This window comes from Oncorhynchus nerka, linkage group LG5 (assembly GCF_034236695.1).
Source record: "Oncorhynchus nerka isolate Pitt River linkage group LG5, Oner_Uvic_2.0, whole genome shotgun sequence".
NCBI classification, from domain to species: Eukaryota; Metazoa; Chordata; class Actinopteri; order Salmoniformes; family Salmonidae; genus Oncorhynchus; species Oncorhynchus nerka.
In genome coordinates, this window is record NC_088400.1 from 55,793,839 (window position 1) to 55,819,588 (window position 25,750).

At 44.2% G+C, this 25,750-nt stretch overlaps 1 protein-coding gene across 1 annotated transcript in view; it reads left to right on the forward strand.

Moving 5' to 3' along the window:
* Positions 1 to 25,750, forward strand: part of LOC115129676 (double-stranded RNA-specific editase 1-like) — a 64,146-nt gene that overhangs the window by 33,944 nt on the left and 4,452 nt on the right. The window contains exons 4-11 of the mRNA XM_029660286.2: positions 7,081 to 7,107; positions 18,067 to 18,141; positions 20,137 to 21,110; positions 22,198 to 22,312; positions 22,615 to 22,783; positions 22,952 to 23,106; positions 23,188 to 23,356; positions 24,281 to 24,462. Coding sequence (XP_029516146.1) covers positions 7,098 to 7,107; positions 18,067 to 18,141; positions 20,137 to 21,110; positions 22,198 to 22,312; positions 22,615 to 22,783; positions 22,952 to 23,106; positions 23,188 to 23,356; positions 24,281 to 24,462 — 1,849 coding nt within the window. The 5' untranslated portion in view covers positions 7,081 to 7,097. The remainder of the gene's footprint in view (positions 1 to 7,080; positions 7,108 to 18,066; positions 18,142 to 20,136; positions 21,111 to 22,197; positions 22,313 to 22,614; positions 22,784 to 22,951; positions 23,107 to 23,187; positions 23,357 to 24,280; positions 24,463 to 25,750) is intronic.

A 25,750-nucleotide genomic window follows, 5' to 3' on the forward strand; every position in this document is an offset into this window, starting at 1 on the left:
TGCTTTGGGTGATGGTAATAGGCAGATATATTAACTTTCTGCAACGATGGGGGAACCGGTAGTCTATTGCAAGACGAGCAGATAGGAGCTTCAATTCAGAGAGGTGTCCATGCGGAAAGTATAAACCCTCCTTCCACACCTGGGGTTTAATCTCTGGAGCGTGGATACAGCATGGTGATAGGCTGTTTGGGTCTCTTTGTATACTGTAACGTGTCCCCGTCATACAGTCTTTGAGATCCAAAGCTCTACGAGAGAAAGGAGAATCTGAAAGGAGATGAGGAATGTGATGGTTAAGTAAAAACACATTTAAAAAAATGATCTGATGTGTTTGATTAATAAAAATACAAATCTTATAATATTCCTGATGTGGAGGAACTCTTGTGCACTCGTTTCTTCAGTTGTTCACCCCGTATAGAGTCTGGAAGGTATCGAGAGAAATAGCAGTAGTGTTTCTCCGCCATGCCTCGTTGGTCAAAGCCTATGGGGAAATTAAAGTGTTTTGGGTTTTTTTTTGGGGGGGGGGTAAATGCTAAAAATAAGGTTTATGGTAAACAAAGGCTGAGGATATCTTCTATGTTTTGTTCTATGAGATAATCTTCACCAGCTAATGTCACTTTTTGTGAATTTTTAAGCATTTATGTCATTTTTAAAAAAGCACATTAAAGGCTTCATAATTCATAAAGTAATGTTAACTGACAGATATTGTCTCATAGAACAAAACGTATTAGATCTCATAAGGCTGTGTCAATCTCAGGCCTTATTTTTGGCGTTTATGCCAAAACCCCATTCTTTCTCCATTCATTTTCCCCTTAGGAGTGGCTGAACAAACCAGAGGTAATTCCTTTCCGTTTTTTAGGAAAGGGAAAGGGGGATACCTCATCAGTCGGACAACTGAATGCCTTCAACTCAAATGTGTCTTCCGCATTTGACCCAACCCCTCAGAATCAGAGAGGTGCGGGGGGGCTCCCATAATCGACATCCACGTCTTCGGCGCCCGTGGAACAGTGGGTTAACTGCCTTGCTCAGGGCGACAAGCTGGCGAGCGCTATAGACAATGTCTAACTTTATAAGGAACTAGAGGAATCGAGTTTTCCTCAGTTTTCCAATGATTTCTTGGAAGTGCTTGGTCTGATCTGTTGATGTATTACGAGGAAGGACGCCAGTAGGGATTATTGCTTTGTTGCTATAATAGTCTGTCAAGAGGTAAACAATGAGCTGCCACCTTGGCATATTAATCATATGAATGAATTAAAGGGAAGTTCAGCAGAAGCTTTTAATTATTAGACACGTTTAATATTCTGGCATAAAGCCGCGTCCCGTGACTGAATGAGTAAATCAAATCTATTGTAGTGGAACATTTAGTAAGTATATTTGGGACTGGAGATATTGTAGTCTCTGTGCGAGCATTATCTGTAATGTGCTGTGCTGCCTGCTGAAGTCATTTTTGTAATATCCTCGCTTCGTTGGCTTTTGACACGATTGCCAATGGCTGCTAATATTTCGGGGGCTAAATAACTCTGACGCTTACTCAGCACAACCCTCACATAATATTTGAATTGCAGATTCCCTGTCTTCTTGAAACACTCACAAGGCAACGCAGCAATTACTTTGGTCTCATTCGGTCCCATGTATAAAATACATAAATGTAGCTCTAACCCATTATAAAAAGGTAAATAGTTTAAAAAAGACAATAAATATGACGAAGATTTTTCCACTGTTTGCACACTGGGAAGCTATGCGTACCGTCATTTCCGCTGAACCTTGATGCTAACTGGTGTGCGGCGAGGTGAGGTGAAGTGTGAGTGGAATCTACTGGGGAGGAAAGTGAATTCCAGACGAGGTAAGCGGACGGACGGAGCACACGGCTGCTCTGTGAGACGTTACCTGGCTGCCCTGGGATGCTAAAGGATGTGTCCGTCTCGGCTGCCTGAGCCGTACGCCATGAGCCTCTTGTCAGTCTGTCTGTCAGACATAGCAGTATCCTCTGCACTCTGATAGATGGGGGTTGATAGTGATACTTGATAAAGTGGCTGTGCTGTATCCAGATGATCCTGGTATCCAGTGAACCCTAAGATAGCTTGCGTTCCATTCTAGGTGGTTCTAGGTATATGATTTAATGAACCTAGGTTGTGTTGTAGCTTTGGTACCAGCGCCACTATAATCAGTGGGTAAAATCCAATTTTGCACACACAAAATAAAATGGCCCACCCAGCGAAGGAAAGGCACCCTGTGTGAAGAATTCGATGAGAAACAGTGCATACAGTGACATGCACTAAATGACCTAAATTGATCAACCCCATATTGGTCTCTAACAGTCAGGCCAACCCAAGCTGTACTGTGCAAGTAGGCTACTAGTAGGTCTGCTATTGAAATAGATAAATGAGGCTGTCAACTGAGTCCGAATATACGCAGGTGTCACACTGTTTCAATAGAAAAACAACATAAGCGGATGTTCAAAGTCCACAACAATGCTTGAACCACATCAGGAGACACCCTTTGAGGTCAGATTTTTTTTTTGTGCCGTTACCCTTTAATTGAAGTGTGCAGGCACCTCGCACTGTTTGGTTAGCGGAAACACTGTTGCACATGAGATCGAGTTTGCAAAACAATTGGCCACTGGATTAATGCAAATAATTGGGATATCATTCTGCAAGGTAGGCGTAGGCTACTTTGTAGTTCACATTTAATTGAGAAGGTTTTCGGGAAAGCATTTTCATCTACCAGAAGACGGTTAGGCCTGTCATTAGCGTCGCTATTTTGCCTGTTCCGTAATTGTTTGAAACCTGGACGTTTTACGTCAGATTATCTTACAAAGACATCTTACGTCAAAGTAGCCTACAGCGTAAATCCCACCATAGAAACGCGGAAGCAATTATTTTATAAAGACGGCCTCATTTGCGTTCTCCTGTTCTGTTGGTTTTCTTTAAACCTTCTTTCGTTGTCTAGAAGGCATTATCCTCATCATATTAGCAGCCCGTGATAGTTGTTGCATCTTTAGATCTCCCCTCTTTCTACGTTTTGAATGGATATTTCCGTCTATGGAACCACTTTTAGAACATGTGTTTTCTGAAAATGTTGAAGAAATAGTAGTTTATCAACATTTCAAGCTAAACATTCTGATCTATCAGCCTTATTAATGGATACGGCATATACCTCCACCACGCTACCACGATACGCATCCTGGGGTTTAAGAAGTGAGCATACGCAATGCCCACTGAAAAATAAATGGGTATACATTCAGCGCATGTCACTGCGGATATAACCTCCACTACACCACTAACTATAATGTTACATGCAGCTGACCCTCTCAAACAGGGGCCACCTCTCCCTCCCCCATCCCCCACCTCGCCCCTCTCCTGGGTAGTCGGCCTGTCTGTCAACATTACCTCCAGACCTGGTTAATCCAGGAGCCGTGAGGTGTGAAATTCAACATCTTACCCTTCCCTTCTCTCCATTCCCTCCCTTCTCTCCCAGAGATAGAGGAGCACCTGGCCCAGGCCTTGATGGCAGCGGCAGCGGGGGAAGACAGCGATAGTCATCTGTTGTGAGCTACGGGGTTAGTGGTGCGGAGAGAACGGCTGGGGATGGGAAGAGAGCTAAGGCAGAGCTAAGGCAGAGCTAGGAACCTGGAATCGCTCATCTGTCGTATACCTACCTGCTGAGCACCTGAAAAAAAAATGGTGTGCCTCCTCAATGTACGGTGTGGGAGAGAGTACAAAATCACCTGCCTGAGTCTAGGAAGGTAACTGGCTACATGTGACACAGTTGGACCGTCACATGCAGGGCAATTTACACAGTAGCAATTTTCAGCACTGGAGGCCACAGGGCAGCCCGTGATGGCGTTAAATGGATTTGATCCAACTGGCAGTCAGCCAGCTGGTTAGGAAGGACGAGGGGCTGCTTCGGTGGGTTGCATCAAGGTTTCAGGACTCGGGGCAGCTAGAAGAATTTAACAGGAATATTGGCTTCCAGTCTGACCTGGTATTCCCAGAAAGATCCAATAATGTCAACTTGTGATTATGATTGTGTGTTCTGCCTTTGTCGTCATCAGGCCTGCAGACCAGAGGCTGAGAGATATAAGCCTAAGGTTAACCCTTGTTAACCCTTGTTTACCCTTGAGCATGACAGTGACAGACCCCTCTGCTCTGCCTAGCCCTTAGAGTGCAGGTGAGAGGTGATGGCGTAGTGTGTGTTTGTGCCTGCGTGCGCGAGTTAAGAGAGAGAGGTGACTGAATACTGCGTATGAATGCCAGGCTGTCATCAGCATAGATCTGGAGACTTCTCTCCCATTGGAGAAGACCCACAGGGGAGGCTGATCCTAGCCTGTTAAGTGACACTGATTAGCGTGTAGAATATATACAGCTTCCCTGTTGTCCCCTGTGCCATCATAAAGATGGCATTAGTTCCTATGGGGAAAATGGTAAAGGGACCGAAGTCACTTAATGTCCTTGAAGACCAGGATAGATTTGATTAGCTGTGCAGCAATGGGAGCACTGATCTATATTAGCTAAGGCTACCATTTACAATAAAATTGACAGGACTCACCCTTACTAAGAAGGTTGGGGGGGAAAAACTCAAATGTATTCCAGGTGACTACCTCATGAAGCTGGTTGAGAGAATACCAAGAGTGTACAAAGCTGTCATCAAGGCATAGGGTGGCTACTTTGAAGAATCTAAAATATAACATATATTTTGATTTGTTTATCACTTCTTTGCTTACTACATGACACCATGTGTGTTATTTCATAGTTTTGATGTCTTCACTATTATTCTACAATGTAGAAAATAGTAAAAAATAGAGGAAAGCCCTTGAATGAGTAGGTGTGTCCAAAATGTTGACTGGTACTGTATATCAGACAGATTGATATATACTGTAATGCTTTTTGATTTATTGCAGTTCAGTTTCAGCCCATTTCAAAGTTTAGATAGGTATACTTTCTTCATTTGAGATTTTCATGTGACTACGCCCTAAATGTCACATTTCCATTGACTACTGCAAAATGATTTTTTCCCCCCTTGGAACTTTCAGTTTAATAGCCACAACATTTGTAACTGACAAACTGAAAAAGGTCAACCAAAAAGGTTGATTTACCCGATTGCATTATAAGGTCAACAATTGTGGAATTTTAATAACATGTCATTGTTACATCTTCAATTAGCTCCCTCAGTTTGTACACTATTGCTGATGAAGAAAATAAGAGGAAAAGCTATGAACTAGCCTACTGCTCAGTTCCCTCTTGATCTGGTAGTTGATTGTGATTAATTTCATAGCCAATGAGGTACTATGTACAGTAGGAACTCTAGGAACAGGTAGTATGTACAGTATGAACTCTAGGAACAGGTACTATGTACAGTAGGAACTCTAGGAACAGGTACTATGTACAGTAGGAACTCTAGGAACAGGTACTATGTACAGTAGGAACTCTAGGAACAGGTACTATGTACAGTAGGAACTCTAGGAACAGGTACTATGTACAGTAGGAACTCTAGGAACAGGTACTATGTACAGTAGGAACTCTAGGAACAGGTACTATGTACAGTAGGAACTCTAGGAACAGGTACTATGTACAGTAGGAACTCTAGGAACAGGTAGTATGTACAGTAGGAACTCTAGGAACAGGTACTATGTACAGTAGGAACTCTAGGAACAGGTACTATGTACAGTAGGAACTCTAGGAACAGGTAGTATGTACAGTAGGAACTCTAGGAACAGGTACTATGTACAGTAGGAACTCTAGGAACAGGTACTATGTACAGTAGGAACTCTAGGAACAGGTAGTATGTACAGTAGGAACTCTAGGAACAGGTAGTATGTACAGTAGGAACTCTAGGAACAGGTAGTATGTGCAGTAGGAACTCTAGGAACAGGTAGTATGTACAGTAGGAACTCTAGGAACAGGTACTATGTACAGTAGGAACTCTGATGATTTGGTTGGAGGTTTGGTCTTCTAGTTTGATACATCTTATGTTTGGATTGTCTCTCTCAACCTGTTGTAGGAAGGCAAATAAAAAGTAGTGAGGTACAAACAGCTCCCGAGTGGCGCAGCCATCTAAGGCACTGCATCTCAGTGCTAGAGGTGTCACTACAGACCCTGGTTCGATTCCAGGCTGTATCACAACTGGCCGTGATTGGGAGTCCAATAGGTCGGCGCAGATTTTGGCCCGGCGTCGTCCGGGTTAGGGTTTGGCCAGTGTAGGCCATCATTGTAAATAAGAATTTGTTCTTAACTGACTTGCCTAGTTAAATAAAGGTTACATTTTTTTTTTTTTAAACAGTCTGTTCCTTTCCGCTCTCACATGCCTCCGTCTCCCTTCCACCATCTCATCTCATCACCTCACCATGGCACATCGATAAGTCACGCCTGTGGCTTGACGGTGCCTGGTCGAGGGTCCTATCCAGCGTGTCTAAAATGATATTTCACGGATAGAAAATGGAGGGTGTGAGAGAGAAATGTATGCTGCCGCTGCTGCCGGCACAAAAAGCTTCCTTGAACATTGCCGGCAGCAGCAACACCTTATTTCCCCCCAGTCCGCCCAAACCCTGTGGATCGATCCATCTGCATTAGACCACCGAGGGGTGGCTCTGACAGTTGGTTTCAGAATTCCCCTCCAGCTGTGGTACTATTCCACTTCTAGAACCAGAACTTTCCCCAACTTTCCATTCATCAGTGTCTCCTCATGGGTTGTCTGGTTAGCTCTGACACCTCTGGCTGGTGTCTTCCTCACAGCGTCTCCCATCATCCTCATCATGAGTTTCGCATTGTTTTCCTCTCTGATTGGATTTGAGTCAGCGGATTATGGAGTGTGTTACCGGCTCTTGACAAGGGTTGATGATGGTTGACTGATGATTGACAGCAGGGTACCAGGTGGTTAAATCCATATTGTGGTGAACTTCATAACATTACATTTCATATTTCCACGTTTTCCCTCGCAAAAATTCAAGTTGTTCTTTTTCATCCCCAGAAAGCATGGAATGGGTTTATCCTATATTATCAGGGGACAATACCTCAGGTTTTTAGGAAATATCGTTTTTATATTCCAATAATAATAATAATATTCTTATTTTCTCTATTTTCATAGGTGTTGTCAGCAAAGCAATGACAGAAGGTATGTTGCTCACATTGTCTCGTTCTATGCCCCTTCAACACACTTGAATGTGGTCCTGCCATTTCACCGCATGTGTGTGTGTGTGCGCTCACGTGCAAGCCTGCTTGTGTGTACAGGATACTATGAGCACATAACAAGAGTTGTAAGATATGCTCCGGCCTGTGTACCTGTGTGCGGTGATGCGTGAATGTCTATGTATGTCGGAGACACGAGTGTATTCTTTGAAGGCGAACGACATCGGCGCAGCCATGGTAACTAGGTGTTGGTCTCTGGGGCCCAGGCTGTGTGAGATACTGTCTGTTTCTCCGTAGGACGTGAATGACAGGCTTCATGCAGATCTATGTATCAGACATACAGCTCCAGACTCTCCTGGATTTCCTATTAAACACATGTCTACACCACACAGACAGCATACGCTGCTATAGATACGGTACTGTAGAACCACATATTTGATGGTGGATCAGCAATGTAAATATGGCTGTAGCAATCCTTTATGGCTTTGACATGTTGGCCTTTAGGATGAAATAGTGTGCTCGCATTGATTTGCTAATATCGCGGGTTTATATTCATAGTCCCTAAGACTCCCAACATTGATAACTTGAGGGATAGGGAATGTGGATAGCAATATGCTCAGATGTGTTGATGCTACATATCCTTGTAAACATACAGTTGAAGTCGGAAGTTTACATACACTTAGGTTGGAGTCATTAAAACTAGTTTTTCAACCACTCCACCAATTTCTTGTTAACAAAGTATAGTTTTGGCAAGTCGGTTAGGACATCTACTATGTGCATGACACAAGTCATTTTTCCAATAATTGTTTACAGACAGATTATTTCACTTATAATTCACTGTATCACAAGTCCAGTGGGTCAGAAGTTTACATACACTAAGTTGACTGCGCCTTTAAACAGCTTGGAAAATCCAAGAAAATTATGTCATGGCTTTAGAAGCTTCTGATAGGCTAATTGACATAATTAGAGTCAATTGGAGATGTACCTGTGGATGTATTTCAAGGCCTACCTTCAAACTCAGTTCTTCTTTGCTTGACATCATTTGAAAATCAAAATAAATCCTCCAAGACCTCAGAAATTAATTGTGGACGGGGGAGGCTTGCAAGCTGAAGAACACCATCCCAACCTGTGAAGCACGGCGGTGTCAGCATCATGTTGTGAGGGTGCTTTGCTGTAGGAGGGACTGGTTCACTTCACAAAATAGATGGCATCATGAAGCAGGAAGATTATGTGGATATATTGAAGCAAGATCTCAAGACATCAGTCAGGAAGTTCAAGCTTTGTCGCAAATGGGTCTTCCAAATGGACAATGACCCCAAGCATACTTCCAAAGTTGTGGCAAAATGGCCACAACAACAAGGACAGCAAAGTCTAAAAACGTGTGGGCAGAACTGAAAAAGCGTGTTGCGACCAAGGAGGCCTACAAACCTGACTCAGTTACACCACCTCTGTCAGGAGGAATGGGACAAAATTCACCCAATTTATTGTGGGAAGCTTGTGGAAGACTATCCGAAAGGTTTGACCCAAGTTAAACAATTTAAAGGCAATTCTACCAAATACTAAACTTCTGACCCGCTGGGAATGTGATGAAAGAAATTAAAGCTAAAATAAATCATTCTCCCTACTATTATTTTGACATTTCACATTCTTAAAATAAGGTGGTGATCCTAACTGACCTAAGACAGGGATTTTTTACTAGGATTAAATTGTGAAATTGTGAAAAACTGAGTTTAAATGTATTTGGCTAAGGTGTATGTCAACTTCCGACTTCAACTGTATGCTAGCTAAAGTTCTTACAAGAAAACTTCAATCGTGTTTTTATGTGAAACCTTTTAACATGAATGGCTAACAGAGGCTATACAGGCTGTGGATACAATCCAGTGTTGATATCTGTGAGCTTTGACAGTGAACAGAATGCCACTCCAAATCCTTGAAGTCTGTCTCCCTACTTCCTTTTTCTTCCAATGTGTGTCCACAAACTCACTCACAGATAACTACATTTGTTGACATTTTCTCATTCCAGCCCTAGCTAAATTCTGTCGCCCATTATCTTTGTGAGCGAATGACAACCTAAGCCTTGGTCTCCGTCAATCCAGCACACACAAAGCACGCAGCCGGCATTTCCAGCGAGGCACCAGGGCTCGGCGGCCTGATAACATTGTCAGCGCTAATGTTCGGGAGGAAGGAGTTGAGTGGCGGCGGGGGTACAAGGCCACTTCTTGTCACGTGGAGAGACGAGATTACACTGTTCAGGCTGAGAGAGAGAGAGGCTGGTTTGGTTAACACAAAAGCCAGCTCTGGTCTTCGTACAACCAAAGCCGCTTAACAACAAGGCTTTCTTGGTTCTACTTGGTTCACTTATGTGATTTACTTACTATGGTGTGCACCGTTCACTGTTGTGTGTATAATTCTTCTGCGTCGTCCTACTAAGACTCTAAAACCAGGCTCTTAGAAAAAACCCTGGGAAAGCTGACTGCCATAAAGAATATAGGAGGCATATGGTTAACAAAACCACTCTGTATGTAGCACTGTGCAATACCATGTGTCAAAGAAAGGAAGGTAAAGACCCTCTTCTCAGCCCTGTCCACCAGCTCCTAGCACTAAGAGCAGCATTCATATCCTGCTGATTTCCCTTCCTGGAATGTGCATTGACCACCCTGCTGATTCTGGTTGTTGTTGTTCCCCTACATTGAATATTAGCTCAGCTGTGGCCCCTAGCAGTCTACAACTATGTATGTGGCCTAGGAGAAATATAGCAATGGGCACATTACCACACCATATGCTTATTGCTATGGTTCTGGCCAATTCAGTGGCCTGCTGTGCTAGGAGCTGTGCAGCACTAGCGCTGTCCATGGTGCTGACTGCTGACAAAGAGCTACTATATTCCTAATGAAACCTATTCTGGAGGCTATGGCAGCCATGGCCGCTGCCCTTTCTTTAATACCCATCTGGCTCCCTGCGCCTGGCCATTATGAATCTGACACATGTTGAGCCACGCAGTTGCCTCCAGCACCATGTTAGTGGAATAGGACGTGGTGCAGCTGGGTGGCTGTAAGCGGTCTGGATGGATGATACCATTATAGCAAGGTTGGATATCACTAGCTACAGACACCTTGTTTCAGTGAGAGCTCATTTTGGTGCTGACACATGCTTCATCACTCAGCTAAAATGATCTGTTCATGCAGGGTCAAGGCAATATGAAACATAGACCTGGTGCTTCATTCAGCATTTGTCCACTTGAAAGTGAGAGCAAACCAAACAAAGATTACATTTATACAAAGTAATGAGTAAGATTGTAACTTAACCCAGACCTCCATTTAATCTTCAGTGATGCAAATATGACACTTCCTCTCCCTTGACCTGGGACCCCTGTCATGGAAAGGCCACTCTCCAGGAAGTGACCGTTCAGTCACCGCCCCCTACAGCCAGGAAAGCAAGGTCCCTAATCCCTAGCTAAGAGTGTCACAGTAAAACCTTCCCGTCAACGCTTGTTTCAGCCCAGAAAGCAGCGATGATAATTATCTGGTCATTCATTCATTCATACGTTTCCTGCCTGGTGGATGACATGTAGAGTGGCAGTTTGGTGATTAACCTAATGTGAATAACCGCAGTGTCGCGTCCCTTATCGTCCTGGAAGGCGAGCGCTGCTGTCTCACGGTGAGCGCTACAGCTTAAGATGGACGAGGGGGGGGGGGTTGCTAGGGAAGTGATGGCTCTGACAGGCAGGCAGGAAGGGGTAGGCAAAAGGGGTATAGGAAGAAATGTGAGCGATGTCATTTAATAGCTTAGACTCACTTCCCTTCATTGACTACAGCTCAGCGTTCAACACCATAGTGCCCTCAGAGCTCATCACTAAGATCCTGGCACAAAACACCTCCCTCTGCAACTGAATCCGGGACTTCCTGACGGGCCGCCCCCGGGTAGTGAGGGTAGGTAGCAACAGATCTGCCACGCTGATCCTCAACACTGGATCCCCTCAGGGGTGTGTGCTCAGTCCCCTCCTGTACTCACTGTTCACCCACGACTGCGTGGCCAGACACGACTCCAACACCATCATTAAGTTTGCAGACGACACAACAGTGGTAGACCTAATCACAGACAACGACGAGACAGCCTATAGGGAAGAGGACAGAGACTTGGCCGGGTGGTGCCAGAATAACAACATATCCCTCAACGTATGATGATTGTGGACTACAGGAAAAGGAGGACCGAGCACGCCCCCATTCTCATCGACTCGGCTGTAGTGGAGCAGGTTGAGAGCTTCAAGTTCCTTGGTGTCCACATCACCAACAAACTAGAATGGTCCAAACACACCAAGACAGTGGTGAAGAGGGCATGACCAAACCTATTCCCCCTCAGGAAACGAAAAAGATTTGGCATGGGTCCTCAGATCCTCAAAAGGTTCTACAGCTGCAACATCGAAAGCATCCTGACTGGTTGCATCACTGCCTGGTACGGAAACTGCTCGGCCTCCGACCGCAAGGCACTACAGAGGGTAGTGCGTATGGCCCAGTACATCGCTGGGGCTAAGTTTCCTGCCATCCAGGACCTCTACACCAGGCGGTGTCAAAGGAAGGCCCTAAAAATGGTCAAAGACCCCAGCCACCCCAGTCATAGACTGTTCTCTCTACTACCGCATGGCAAGCGGTACCGGAGCGCCAAGTCTAGGACCAAAAGGCTTCTAAACAGTTTTTACCCCCAAGCTATAAGACTCCTGAACAAGTAATCAAATGGCTACCTGGACTATTTGCATTGTGTGTGTGTCCCCCGTCCCCCCTCCCAACCCCTCTTTTACACTGCTGCTACTCTCTGTTTATCATATATGCATAGTCACTTTAGTTATACATTCATGTACATACTACCTCAATTAGCCCGACTAACCGGTGCTCCCGCACATTGGCTACCTGGACTATCTGCGTTGTGTCCCACCACCCACCACGCGCCAACCCCTCTTTTACGCTCCTGCTATTCTCTGTTTATCATATATGCATAGTCACTTTAACCATACCTACATGTACATACTACCTCAATCAGCCTGACTAACCGGTGCCTGTATATAGCCTCGCTACTGTTATAGCCTCGCTACTGTATATAGCCTCGCTACTGTTATAGCCTCGCTACTGTTATAGCCTCGCTACTGTATATAGCCTCGCTACTGTATATAGCCTCGCTACTGTTATAGCCTCGCTACTGTATATAGCCTCGCTACTGTATATAGCCTCGCTACTGTATATAGCCTCGCTACTGTTATAGCCTCGCTACTGTTATAGCCTCGCTACTGTTAAAGCCTCGCTACTGTATATAGCCTCACTACTGTTATAGCCTCGCTACTGTATATAGCCTCGCTACTGTATATAGCCTCGCTACTGTTATAGCCTCGCTACTGTATATAGCCTCGCTACTGTTATAGCCTCGCTATTGTTATTTTTCACTGTCTTTTTACTGTTGTTTTTTTATTTCTTTACTTTTATTTTTGTTCACCTAATACCTATTTTTAACTTACAAATTGCACTGTTGGTGAGGTCCTGTAAGTAAACATTTCACTGTAAGGTCTACACCTGTTGTATTTGGCGCACGTGACAAATAAACTTTGATTTAATTTGACTCCGGTTTGATTTGACTAAGGTGGCAGTTGCAGAAGCGCTGTCTAAGTGAATGGTTTCTATTATCTACTATTATCTACTCTGCTTTCAGGTTGATTACAACAACAAACGTGCCCGTTTGCTCCCAAATTGTATTGTCTTTTCTCATTGTCATTGAATGAGAAAAGTTGTAAAAAAGCAAAAACTTTTCAGTTGGACATTTTTGATGTGTTCTATATCTAGTTGTGTCTGCACCCGCTTCTTCTTGAAAGTGTCATTACCGAAGGGATATATGGAGTCTGTATTCCTCAATCACTCCGCCTGTAGTGGCTGGCCTGATTGGATAGATTCAGCAGGCTGCTTTTCTGTGGGAATGCTTATCAAATGCAACCGCTTCAAGGCAACCGGCACCAAATAAATGCTTCTGCGGCAATCACAGATCATCTCCATTCAACTCCCTCCCTTTTCTCTCATCTGCAGGAGGACTTAGCATTTGGTTCCTTTTGAGAGAGGGGACACCAATTATACTGTCCCGGTCTACGTGAAGTATTTATATCAAAATATTATTGTTTCTATTTGAAACCCTCAGTCATTTATTCCCCCGAAAATAAATAAAGTGTGTTGAGATTACTCCAGTAGTGTTTTGAAATGGTATGTTTGAGCAATAGGTGCTGCTGTGGTCCTAGTTGGATATATCCACTCTCTGAAACTCTGAAAATGTGCATTAGAAATCTCTGCTTCTTTCCGGGCCTATTTGCAATTGTCCTTCAAGGGCCTCTCCCCTCTCTTCTGAAGAAGAGCTGCGTGGACAACACTGAGTTTCTGTGACCCGCCAATGCAATTGCTTTTCCCCCCCTCAGTGTTCCTATGAAGTTATTGCATCTCATTCTGTTGGCTACTCTTCCCTCTACAGAAGTGCTGTTGTTATCGCCACACCACAGACCGTGGGGGGGGGGCAGAATTCAAATCTAACACCCTATTTAATCCCACAGGGAGGAATAGAGAGAACAGGCGACTACTTTTCCACGTTTCTTGGCTTTGGTCAAGATAGATTGTGGAGATGAGTATTGGGGAAACGACAGTATGCCCGATACAATACAGCTTGTGTATTGACTGATGTGTAAAACTGTAGATTCAGTCACTATTTCGTTCTATGATTTCCTCGGCAAACGAATATGTGCAACAGCTTCCGTATTAATGCTCTGTGACTGTAGGGTTGATTGGCTGGAGAAATGCCAGTAAAATTGAACAGGTGAGTTTAGATTAGCTTTAGGCTGTTTCTTTGTTTTACAATTATTATATTGATTTACTCTCTCTCCTTTCTCCCTCCGTTACTTTTCAACTCCGTCTGTTTGTGGGTTGATATAGTATCTGAGATGAACACCACGAACGGTAGTTTCCTCCCGATGGCAGGAGTATATCGCTCGGCCCCGTTGCTTCCTTTTATTTATTTGATTTGACCTTTATTTAACCAGGCAAGTCAGTTAAGAACAAATTCTTATTTTCAATGACGGCCTAGGAACAGTGGGTTAACTGCCTGTTCAGGGGCAGAACGACAGATTTGTACCTCGTCAGCTCGGGGGTTTGAACTCGCAACCTTCAGGTTACTAGTCCAACACTCTAACCACTAGGCTACCCTGCCGCCCCCCTACATTTGCTATCACTGTCATGCACATTTGTTCTGGTTACACTATTTTCAGACATCCGATACTCCATTCCGTCAGTGGGTTTCAGTCTTATACACTGTAGTATTGATACTGTATTTTTAACATACTTTTTTTTTCATGGCTGTCGGGAAATATAATTGAGGTATTATATTTCTGGAGGACTTCCTGTGTATTCTCAAATGAACAACATTGGCTACTGTACTGTGTAGTGTGTGAACTGCAGCATTTTCCAGAAGAGCTAGTTCAGGGTTTCCTCCACTTTTTTTGGTCCCACGACCCCCATTTTCATATCAAAAAGTGTTTGCGACCCCACCAAGTTATGTAATCAACAGCTAATATTTACTTTTTTTTTTTTTAATTGGGGGGGCTATGACAGTTCATTACAAATCAGCCTGATAGTACTTTTGACAATATTTCAATCTGAAGGAAGTGACTGAATTGCACCAGAACGGCATTGGGAAGTTCAGAAGATCATCAGGCCGTACTTTTGTATGATCTTCTGTGTAGGAAAGAATGCGTCGTTCTTTTCCCCGCTGTCTGATTTCGTGTCTGGTCCATTCCGAGTCCTGTGCGGCTTGTAGAGGGAAACAGAAGACAACTAAGTGTTCCTGAGAGCCTTACCTTTCAGGGACATGGTCATAATATTTTCTAGCTTTAAACGGTTTTAAAAGATAAAGACACATTTGTAGGAAGGAAACAGGAACTTCTCTGTTTATTACAACTGCGTCTAGAGGCTCTATGAACCAAGCGCAATGAGCCAGTCGAAACCAAGCGATAATGGGACAGATATTAAAGTCACTAAAGATTGCCCGGACCTATATGGTCAGTCGGCATGGACAGGATTAGTCCAGAGGCTGAATATGGACAGTACCAGTCAAACGTTTGGACACACCTACTCATTCATTTGTGGAGTTTCTTTCCTTCTTAATGTGTTTGAGCCAATCAGTTGTGTTGTGACAAGGTAGGGTGGTAATTCAGAAGATGGCCTTATTTGGTAAAAGACCAAGAACAGCTCAAATAAGCAAATAGAAATGATAGTCCATCATTACTTTAAGACATGAAGGTCAGGCAATCGGGAAGATTTCAAGAACTTTGAACGTTTCTTCAAGTGCAGACACAAAAAAACCATCATGCGCTATGATGAAACTGGCTCTCATGAGGACCGTTACAGGAAAGGAAGACCCAGAGTTACCTCTGCTGTAGAGGATGAGTTCATTAGAGTTACCAGCCTCAGAATTTGCCCAAATAAATGCTTCACAGAGATCAAGTAACAGACACATTTCAACATCAACTGTTCAGAGGAGACTGCGTGAATCAGGCCTTTATAGTTGAATTGCTGCAAAGAAACCACTACTAAAGGACACCAATAAGCAAAAGAGACTTGCTTGGCCCAAGAAACACGAGCAATGGACATTGACTGGTGAAAATCTGTCCTTTGGTCTGATGAGTCCAACTTTGAGATTTTAGGTTCCAACCGCCGTGTCTTTGTGAGACACAGAGTAGGATGATCTCTACATGTGTGGTTCCCACCGTGAAGCATGGAGGAGGAGGTGTGATTGTGTGGGGGTGCTTTGCTGGTGACACTGTTAGTGATTTTTTTTTAAATTCAAGGCATACTTAACCAGCATGGCTACCACAGCATTCTGCAGCGATACACCATCCCGTCTGGTTTGCGCTTAGTGGCACTATCATTTGTTTTTCAACAGAACAATGACCCAAAACACACCTGCAGGGCTGTAAGGGCTATTTAACCAAGGAGAGTTATGGAGTGCTGCATCAAATAACCTGGCCTCCACTATCCCCCGACCTCAACCCAATAGAGATGGTTTGGGAGGAGTTGGACCGCAGAGTGAAGGAAAAGCAGCCAACAAGTGCTCAGCATATGTGGGAACAACTTCAAGACTGCTGGCAAAGCGTTACTCATGAAGCCGGTTGAGAGAATGCCAAGAGTGTGCAACGCTGTCATCAAGGCACAGGGTGGCTACTTTGTTGAATAATCTAAAATCTAAAATATGTTTAACACTTTTTTGGTTACTACATGATTCCATATGTGTTATTTCATAGTTTTGATGTCTTCACTATTATTCTACAATGTAGAAAATAGTAAAAATAAAGAAAAACCCTTTTAACTGGTACTGTATGTATAATATATACTCTAAGATTAACCTTAAAGGACGAGTACATTTCCTCTAGTAACATCTTGTGTTTTTTAATTTAGCTGTGAGACATGATATATTTTCCAAAAGCAAGCAGTAAAATGTACAGTTGAATAAATTCTATCAACAGTGCATTCGAAAAGTATTCAGACCCCTTGACTTTTTTCACATTTTGTTATGTTGCAGCCTTATGGATTAAATACATGTTTTCCTCATCAATCTACACAAAATACCAAATAATGACAAAGTGAAAATAAAAACAGAAATACCTTATTTACATAAGTATAACGACACTTTGCTATGAGACATGGGGAAGGGTACCAAAACATTTCTGCGGCATTGGTGGTCCCCAAGAAGACAGTTGCTCCGTCATTTTTAAATGAAGGAAGTTTGGAACCACCAAGACTCTTCCTAGAGCTGGCCGCCCAGCCACACAGCAATCGGGGGAGAAGGGCCTTGGTCAGGGAGGTGACCAAGAACCCGATGGTCAGTCTAACAGAGCTCCAAAGTTCCTCTGTGGAGATGGGGGAACCTTCCAGAAGGACAACCATCTCTGCAGCACTCCACCAATCAGGCTTTTATGGTAGAGTGGCCAGACGGAAGCCACTTCTCAGTAAAGGCACATGACAGCCAGCTTGGAGCTTGCCAAAAGGCACCTAAAGGACTCAGACCATGAGAAACAAGATTTTCTCGTCTGATGAAACCAAGATTGAATTCTTTGGCCTGAATGCCAACCATCACATCTGGAAGAAACCTGGCACCATCCCTACAGTGAAGCATGGTGGTGGCAGCATCATGTTGTGGGGATGTTTTTCAGCGGCAGGGACTGGGAGACTAGTCAGGATCGAGGAAAAGATAAACGGAGCAAAGTGCAGAGAGATCCTTGATGAAAACCTGCTCCAGAGCGCTCAGGACCTTAGACTGTGGCAAAGGTTCACCTTCCAACAGGATAACAACCCTAAGTACACAGCCAAGACAACACAGGAGTGGCTTCAGGACAAGTCTCTGAATGTCCTTGAGTGGCCCAGCCAGTGCCCGGACTTGAACTCGATTGATCTCTGGTTAGATCTGAAAATAGCTGTGCAGTGACTCTCCCCATCCAACCTGACAGAGCTTGAGTACATCTGAAGTGAAGAATGGGAGAAACTCCCCAAATTGCAGGTGTGCCAAGCTTGTAACGTCATACCCAAGAAGACTCAAGGCTCTAATCGCTGCCAAAGCTGCTTCAACAAAGTACTGAGTAAAGGGTCTGAATACTTATGTTAATGTGATATTTCAGTTTTTATTTTTAATACATTTGCAAAAAAAATCTAAACCTGTTTTTGCTATGTCATTATGAGGTATTGTGTGTAGATTGATGAGAGGAAGAAAAAAAATCTATCAATTTTAGAATAAGTCCAGAACGTAACAAAATGTGGAACAAAAAGTCAATTGGTCAGAATACTTTCCGAATGCGCTGTATAGCAGGATATCTCTTGATTCCTTTCTGATGTGTGTGTGTGTGTGTGTGTGTGTGTGTGTGTGTGTGTGTGTGTTACAGGTCGAGCTGGTGTGAAGCAGCCCCGTAACCAGCCAAGGTTCTTCACCATGGAGGGAGATGAAGAAGAGAGCATGAGTGAGTTTCGCCCCCATTTCACTACACTGGTCCCTCTACTTGCTGTCATGTTGTTTTGCTTGTGAAGTGTTTACACATAATAATAGTAGAATATCCCTAGTTGTGCACAATTATTTACTTGGTTATATGTTTTCAAGTTGGATACTGTTACCAGTAACACCACAACATTGGAAGGAATCCAGGGAGGAGAATTGTAGGCCTATCGATGTATTAAATCTCCTCTTCCTGATTGGTTTGTGTGGGATTGACCTTGAGAACGTGTCATCAGACTGGGTTTCCTGGCTCAGGAGGGTAGGATCAGAGTTCAAATCTCCCATTCAGTGGGAGATGAGGGGAAATCTCCTGCGTTATTTCAGACCATTTTAAGAGACGGATTCTAAGCTTGACCCCCTGCTCCTCTTCTCAAAGCTTCTAAAACCCCACGGAGTACCTCCTTTAGGTTCCGAGAGCAGTTATAGTTCACCCTTAAACTGCCTGCAACAAGCCTGGGAGGGTTATTGAGGAAAGGTTGCTCTTTCTATAGTCAAAGTACAGGGTTTGGAAACAAAACATTTCCCCCAAGCCCAATGAGGCTTTCTCATGTTGTAAGGTACTGAGAGAGTGATGGGCTTTATGTATCTATGCCCACAGTATGGAGCAGATGTTGAATTCAGTACTTTGGCCCAGGAACATCATGCGGATCCCATTACACACTTGACAGTTATGATGTTAGGACATGTTATGCGCTAGGACAACCCTAATCCTCCCGCTTCTCTGTTACACCAAGCCCAACCCAGACGGGGGCTCACTTGGATTACTGTGTTGGTCAGGGACGTCCTCGCTGCAGGTAGGGTTGTTGACGGGCATACGTTGCCAAGGTTACTCAAGGGCTTTCTGGTGGATGTGTTTGTGTGTATGTGTGTCTGGGTCAGAACTGAGCATGGTTGGCGACGGACAGTGTTGTCGTGGCGTGATCAATCACAATGCTCTGTCGTTTAAAAATCTCTTTCCCAACGGGGTTGTAATCACTACTCCCCTCCTGTTGCGCAGGGCGTTAAGCCGCATTGTGTTTTTTACAGTTTATATTTTCTCTTGCATGCTTGTTATTTACTTTACCACAACCACCAGCCCAGTCATACAAAAACAATCTGGTATATATATATACTCTGTAAACTTTGTTTTAGAAAATGATGATATGCAACTTGATCCAGAGCTAAGTAAAATGAAAATAAAATTATTATTTGAATACATTTTTGACTGCAGTGGTGCATGAAAATCCCAGAAAACACTTGTTTGTTTGTCTCCATTTTGGGGAGGTGGCGATATCCTTATGTTGTCCCTCTTCTTTCCAAGCCCCTTGTCGCTACCTTCTTCTCTCCTCCTGCATTTTGTACAAGGATGTATTTAATCCCTGAGCGCCGAAAGGAGTAACCTATCGAGCTTTTGCTGGAGGATGTTATAAATGAAAATTTACACCCAGTTCCATCAGCTTTATAATCAGGACGTGGCGATATGTGTTCCCTCAACCACAGCTACACCTCATTTATTGATACCATGATTAATACAAGCCTTACAGTTAAATTGGTCATGCAGCCCTTCACAGGACATTTCTAGATGTTTTCAAGCCCATTCTTCAATAACACAGATGAATAGATTAACACTGAAATGTTTAGACATTTTGGTGGGGCTACTTTTGTATTTACACTGCCCATGTCTTTGGTAGTGCTTATTCTGAAAAATACAGAAAAAAATTATGAAGATTTTCCTCAGAAATCTGTCCTTTCCTCAAGTTTTTTTCAGGCCCCCCTTGGATTGTATTAAAGGTTAATGTTGATACTAATATTACTGTGTATTTAACATACACTGTTTTCTGTAATGACTGCTTTGAAAATCTAACGTACAAAGGAACACACATCACTTGTCCAGTTACAAAGAGAGATAAAGGAATCTATAAATTTTACATTTACAAGATCCTGCAACGAAGGCGTTGTAAGTTACTCTTTCTGGGCACCGCAGGTTCCAGCAGCACCGACGTTAAGGAAAACCGCAACCTGGACAACGTGGTCTCCTCCTCCAAGGAGGGGTTGGGGGGTGAGGGGGCAGCTCACCTCCCTAATGGGGGCAGTGCAGGTTGTGGAGGGGGCAGGAAGCGTCCCTTAGAAGAGGGTAATAACGGGCATCACAATAACAAGTACAGGCCCAAGAAGCGTAAGAAAATGCCCGGGCCCATTCTGCCCAAAAATGCCCTGATGCAGCTGAATGAGATCAAGCCTGGACTGCAGTACAAGCTGCTGTCTCAGACCGGTCCGGTCCACGCGCCCGTGTTCGTCATGACTGTCGAGGTCAATGGGCAGCTGTTCGAGGGCTCCGGCCCCACCAAGAAGAAGGCTAAGCTCAACTCGGCTGAGAAGGCTCTGCGGTCGTTCGTTCAGTTCCCCAACGCCTCCGAGGCGCACATGGCAATGGGTCGGACGCTAACGGTCAACACAGACTTTACCTCCGACCAGGCTGACTTCCCAGACATGTTGTTTAATGGGTTTGAGACCCCGGCCCCCCCGGAGGAGTCCTTCTATCTGGGTTCTAACGGTACCAATGGCTCCTTCAGCTCCCTGGGACTAGTAGAATACCCCCTGCTAGGGAACTCAGGTGCTACCGGCCTGAGTCAGTCCTCGTTAGGCCTACCACTCACCGCCTCCGTCCCGGCCTTCGTCTCCCCCGCTATTGCCAAGAACCCTGTCATGATCCTCAACGAACTACGACCCGGGCTAAAGTACGACTTTGTGTCAGAGAGTGGAGAGAGCCACGCCAAGAACTTTGCCATGTCCGTGGTGGTGGACACACAGACGTTCCAAGGTTCAGGGCGCAATAAGAAGCTGGCCAAGGCCCGGGCGGCGCAGGCTGCTCTCTCTGCCCTCTTTAACATGCAACTGGACCAGACACCGTCCAGACAGCCTATACCCAGAGAGGGCCTGCAACTGCACCTGCCACAGGTAAGGACTACTACTCCCAACATCACGTTCACTCGGAGACTGTTGGATGACATGCTTGTTTCATATGGTTATTTGAAAAGCTTTACTTTGACTCTATGGCACAGAATAGCACATAGTAAACTCATAACGCAGGACAAACTCCTTCTCCCCATCCAACATCTTGTGGAGCAGTAGAACAATTGTAGTAGTATGCAGAGACTCTTCTTAACTCTATCTGGGTGGTTTAACCCCATGAAATAAGATGGCAATGGTCACATATGTCAGTTTGGTTCATCCTGCATTGCAGGCAGTATTCAGTGTTCACTTCCTATGAACTATTCTCAGTTTAATTGACCTAATGGTTTAACCAGCTCATTATAAGCCTCTGACAGGGCTTAATTGAAAAGGGAGACGAGGCTTTGAGAGACAGTGGTGCATTACAGCCTTGAGCGTTCCACGTTGCATTGTGTACACTCAAATCTATTTACACGTCACTTAATCCCGTGCCCCTAATCCCTCCTGCCTGAGATAGCGACTGACGAGGCAAGGTCAATTAAACTGCAATCTTAATTAACATCAGCTCCCGAATGCTATTCAAACATACCTATTGATCAGAAAAGCTGCCTGCTCCGTTGGCCTGTTTAAGAACAGATCAGTCAATGAAGCGGACGGATGATTTGCATTGCAGCGTTTAAGCTCCCGGGTGTCTTGTCTGTCACTCATCCCTATCTAAACCCTTTTATCTACAGTAGGTATGTCTGATCCCTGAAGAAGTAGGCACCTCGAATCTATTATACTGCACTAGCCTGTCTCCTGTTCTGCTACCTGAGCTTCAGTTTGAGAAAGCAGTGTCTCTTTAGGAGTACCCTGGGTTGTCATTGCCTCTGTGATTTCTAATGTACACATTCGTGTGGAGGTTGTGGTTAGATTTTCAATTAATGATAGATGTTTCATCAGAGCTATATGATAAGCCAGAAGGTGATCGTCGTAACGTTTAAACTTTTCTATTCTGTCGAGGTTTAGTCTCTGGTTTTAAGGCCTGGGTTTTTCATCTGATGCTATGATGCAGAACCTCGGTATCTCATGCTCTGCTTGGTGGTTATTTCAGGTTCTAGCTGATGCTGTGTCCGGTCTGGTAGTTGACAAGTTCAGTGAGCTGACGGATAACTTCACATCCCCTCACGCACGACGGAAAGTCCTAGCAGGCATTGTCATGACAACAGGTACTGTTAGAATATTTTTATTTTTTTACTTCAACCTGATTGTTAATCTCTGACTCTCTGTCAAATCGAGAGAGCCCCGCTGGTGCTGCATGGATCACAACGGGGGGTTTCATTAGAGACTAATCACAAAAGATGTTTGTGTAATTTACATTGTGGATTAGGTATCAATTCACATTTCCTAGTTGATTTTATCACTGCATCATGAAACAAGAAGAACAAATGATACACTGTATTCAGTAGACGATGTCGTTGATATACCATTTTAAACCATTTTTGTCTCACAATCCACACATCTCACCCAGGCACCGATGTCAAGGAGGCACAAGTGATCTGTGTTTCCACCGGGACCAAGTGTATAAACGGCGAGTACATGAGCGACCGCGGCCTGGCTTTGAACGACTGCCATGCTGAGATCATTGCTCGTCGTTCCCTCCTTAGGTACCTGTACGCACAGCTGGAACACTTCCTCAGGTAAGTCACTGGAACCACGGAGACTGGGTTAGTAGAAACTGACTGGTCAACAAGACTCCAAAAATGTTTTTTTTACCGGAAGAAACAAATGCCAATGTAGAGAAACGGTTACCCTTTTCTTACCACGCGTCCGTCTGTCCCGTCTGTCTGTCTGTCCGTCTGCCATAGTAACAACAGAGAGGAGCAGCATAAGTCGATATTCACGAGGTGCGAGAACAAGCAGGGCTTCCGTCTGAAGGACAACGTGCAGTTCCACTTGTACATCAGCACGTCGCCCTGCGGAGACGCACGCATCTTCTCACCCCACGAGGCTGCCTTCGAGGGTGAGACTTCTCCCTAGGTGGCTCTTCTTCTTCTTCATTTTAAAAATGCTTCTTCTTATTCCCTTTCCATTTCATCCACAGATCAGGGAGACAGGCACCCTAACAGGAAGGCTCGTGGTCAGCTGAGGACCAAGATAGAGTCTGGGGAGGGGACCATCCCTGTGAAAGTCAGTAACACCATCCAGACCTGGGACGGAGTACTGCAGGGAGAGAGGCTGCTCACCATGTCCTGCAGTGACAAGATTGCCAGGTCTGTGTCTCTCTTTGACACCCCTCCTTTTTTTACTTTGTCTACAGTTCGACAACCAGTCAAACTGTAACCATACAGAAGGTGTCTAGTCATTTTCATGGAATGAAGATTTACATGTGATATTCATAAAAACACCAACAATGTAAATCTACCATTTATGCCATTATTGTGAACTTTGTTCCGACTTTTCACAAGTCAGAGACAGCCGCAAAGGCTTTTGCTTGAGCAAATCACATGGAGAGAAAAAGGCCCAGAGAACAAGCCTTGAAGGAACAATCTAACAACCTTTACTGAGATCTAAAGTGTGTAATCAACAATATTGTTCATGATTACACACCTGCAGTTTGACGAGCTGTTACAGTTCCTAGGGCACTCCCAGCAGGGATGCCATTTCCGTGGAGATTAATCAAAGGGCTAATCACGGCTCTAGCGTAATCACACCTGTAGCACTGCTCTGTTGACAGAATGATACACAAGTGATTGGGACTTGAGCGAGGGTAGCTAGCCTGAGGAATGCTCTAATCAGAATCATTTGAATAGCATCTGACTCCAGGCAATAAACACCCTTCATCACTAAAAGTGGAGCTTAATGTTCAAAAAATAGAAAATGTCCAACTGAGAGGCTATTACATATTATTTTCTTCAACCCAGGATGCATTATCAGGTGGTGAAAAACCTGGTACAAGTAGACGCTTTCAAATTCAACCTCTACGTTCAGATTGATCAAAATGTTCAGGGTAAAAATCCGAAATGTCAAGAGTTTTTAAACTTAGCCTTGGGTCTTAGTCATATCTTGCTCTCGGGAACGTCTGTGCTTTGTGGTGGTGAGACTCAAAAGGTCATGTGACTCAAAAGGTCATGTGACAAAAAAAAAAAGCAGTGCCTCCCTATGAACACCACTTCTCGCTGCCTCCCTTCTCTCAGGTGGAACGTAGTAGGGATCCAGGGCTCTCTGATGTGTTACTTCACAGAGCCCGTCTACTTCTCCAGCATTATCCTGGGCAGCCTGTACCACGCAGACCACCTCTCCAGAGCCATGTACCAGAGGATCGCTGACATTGAGGACCTGCCTCAGACGTTCAACCTCAACCGGCCACTTCTGAGCGGTAAGGGGTCTGGCTGTCGTCCTACTCATCCTACATCCTCCTCCTACGTAGTTTATGTCAGACAACAGCCCCTGAACTGTCCTGAACAACATACAGTGCCAGTCAAAAGTTTGGACACACCTACTCGTTCAAGGGTTTGTCTTCATTTGTTCTATTTTCTACATTGTAGAATAATAGTGAAGACATCAAACCTATGAAATAAGACACATGAAATCATATAGCCCTTACGCTGCCTGGAGGTGTGTTGGGTCATTGTCCTGTTGGAAAACAAATGATAGTCCCACTAAGCGCAAACCAGACGGGATGGTGTATCGCTGCAGAATGCTGTGGCAGCCATGCTGGTTAAGTGTGCCTTGCATTCTAAATAAATCACTAACAGTGTCACCAGCAAAGCACCATCACACCCCCTCCGTGGTACACGGTGGGAACTACTGTACACATGCAGAGATCATCTGTTCACCTACTCTGTGTCTCACAAAGAAGTGGTGGTCCATTGCTCGTGTTTCTTGGCCCAAGCAAGTCTCTTCTTCTTTTTGGTGTCCTTTAGTAGTGGTTTCTTTGTAGCAATTCGTCTATGAAGGCCTGATTCATGCAGTCTCCTCTGAACAGTTGATGTTGAGATGTGTCTGTTACTAAAAGTCTGTGAAGCATTTATTTGCGCTGCCATTTCTGAGGCTGGTAACTCTAATGAACGTATCCTCTGTAGCAGAGGTAACTCTGGGTCGTCCTTTCCTGTGGCGGTCCTCATGAGAGCCAGTTTCATCATAGCGCTTGAGGGTTTTTTGCGACTGCACTGAAATTTTCCACATTGACTGACCTTCATGTCTTAAAGTAATGGACTGTCGTTTCTCTTTGTTTATTTGAGCTGTTCTTGCCATAATATTGACTTTTACAAATATGGCTATCTTCTGTATACCACCCCTACCTTGTTACAACACAACTGATTGGTTCAAACACATTAAGAAGGAAAGAAATTCCACAAAATAACTTTTACCAAGGCACACATGTTAATTGAAATGCATTACTGGTGACTACCTCAAGAAGCTGGTTGAGAGAATGCCAAAAGTGTGCAAAGCTGTCATCAAGGCACATGATGGCTACTTTGAAGAATCTCAAATATAAAATTACCTCATGATTCCATGTGCTATTTCATAGTTTTGATGTCTTCACTATTATTCTACAATGTAAAAAAATTAAGAATAACCCTTGAATGAGTAGGTGTGTCCAAACTTTTGACAGGTACTGTATATCTCACAAAGGAATCATTTTATGTCACTTTCTCTTCTCT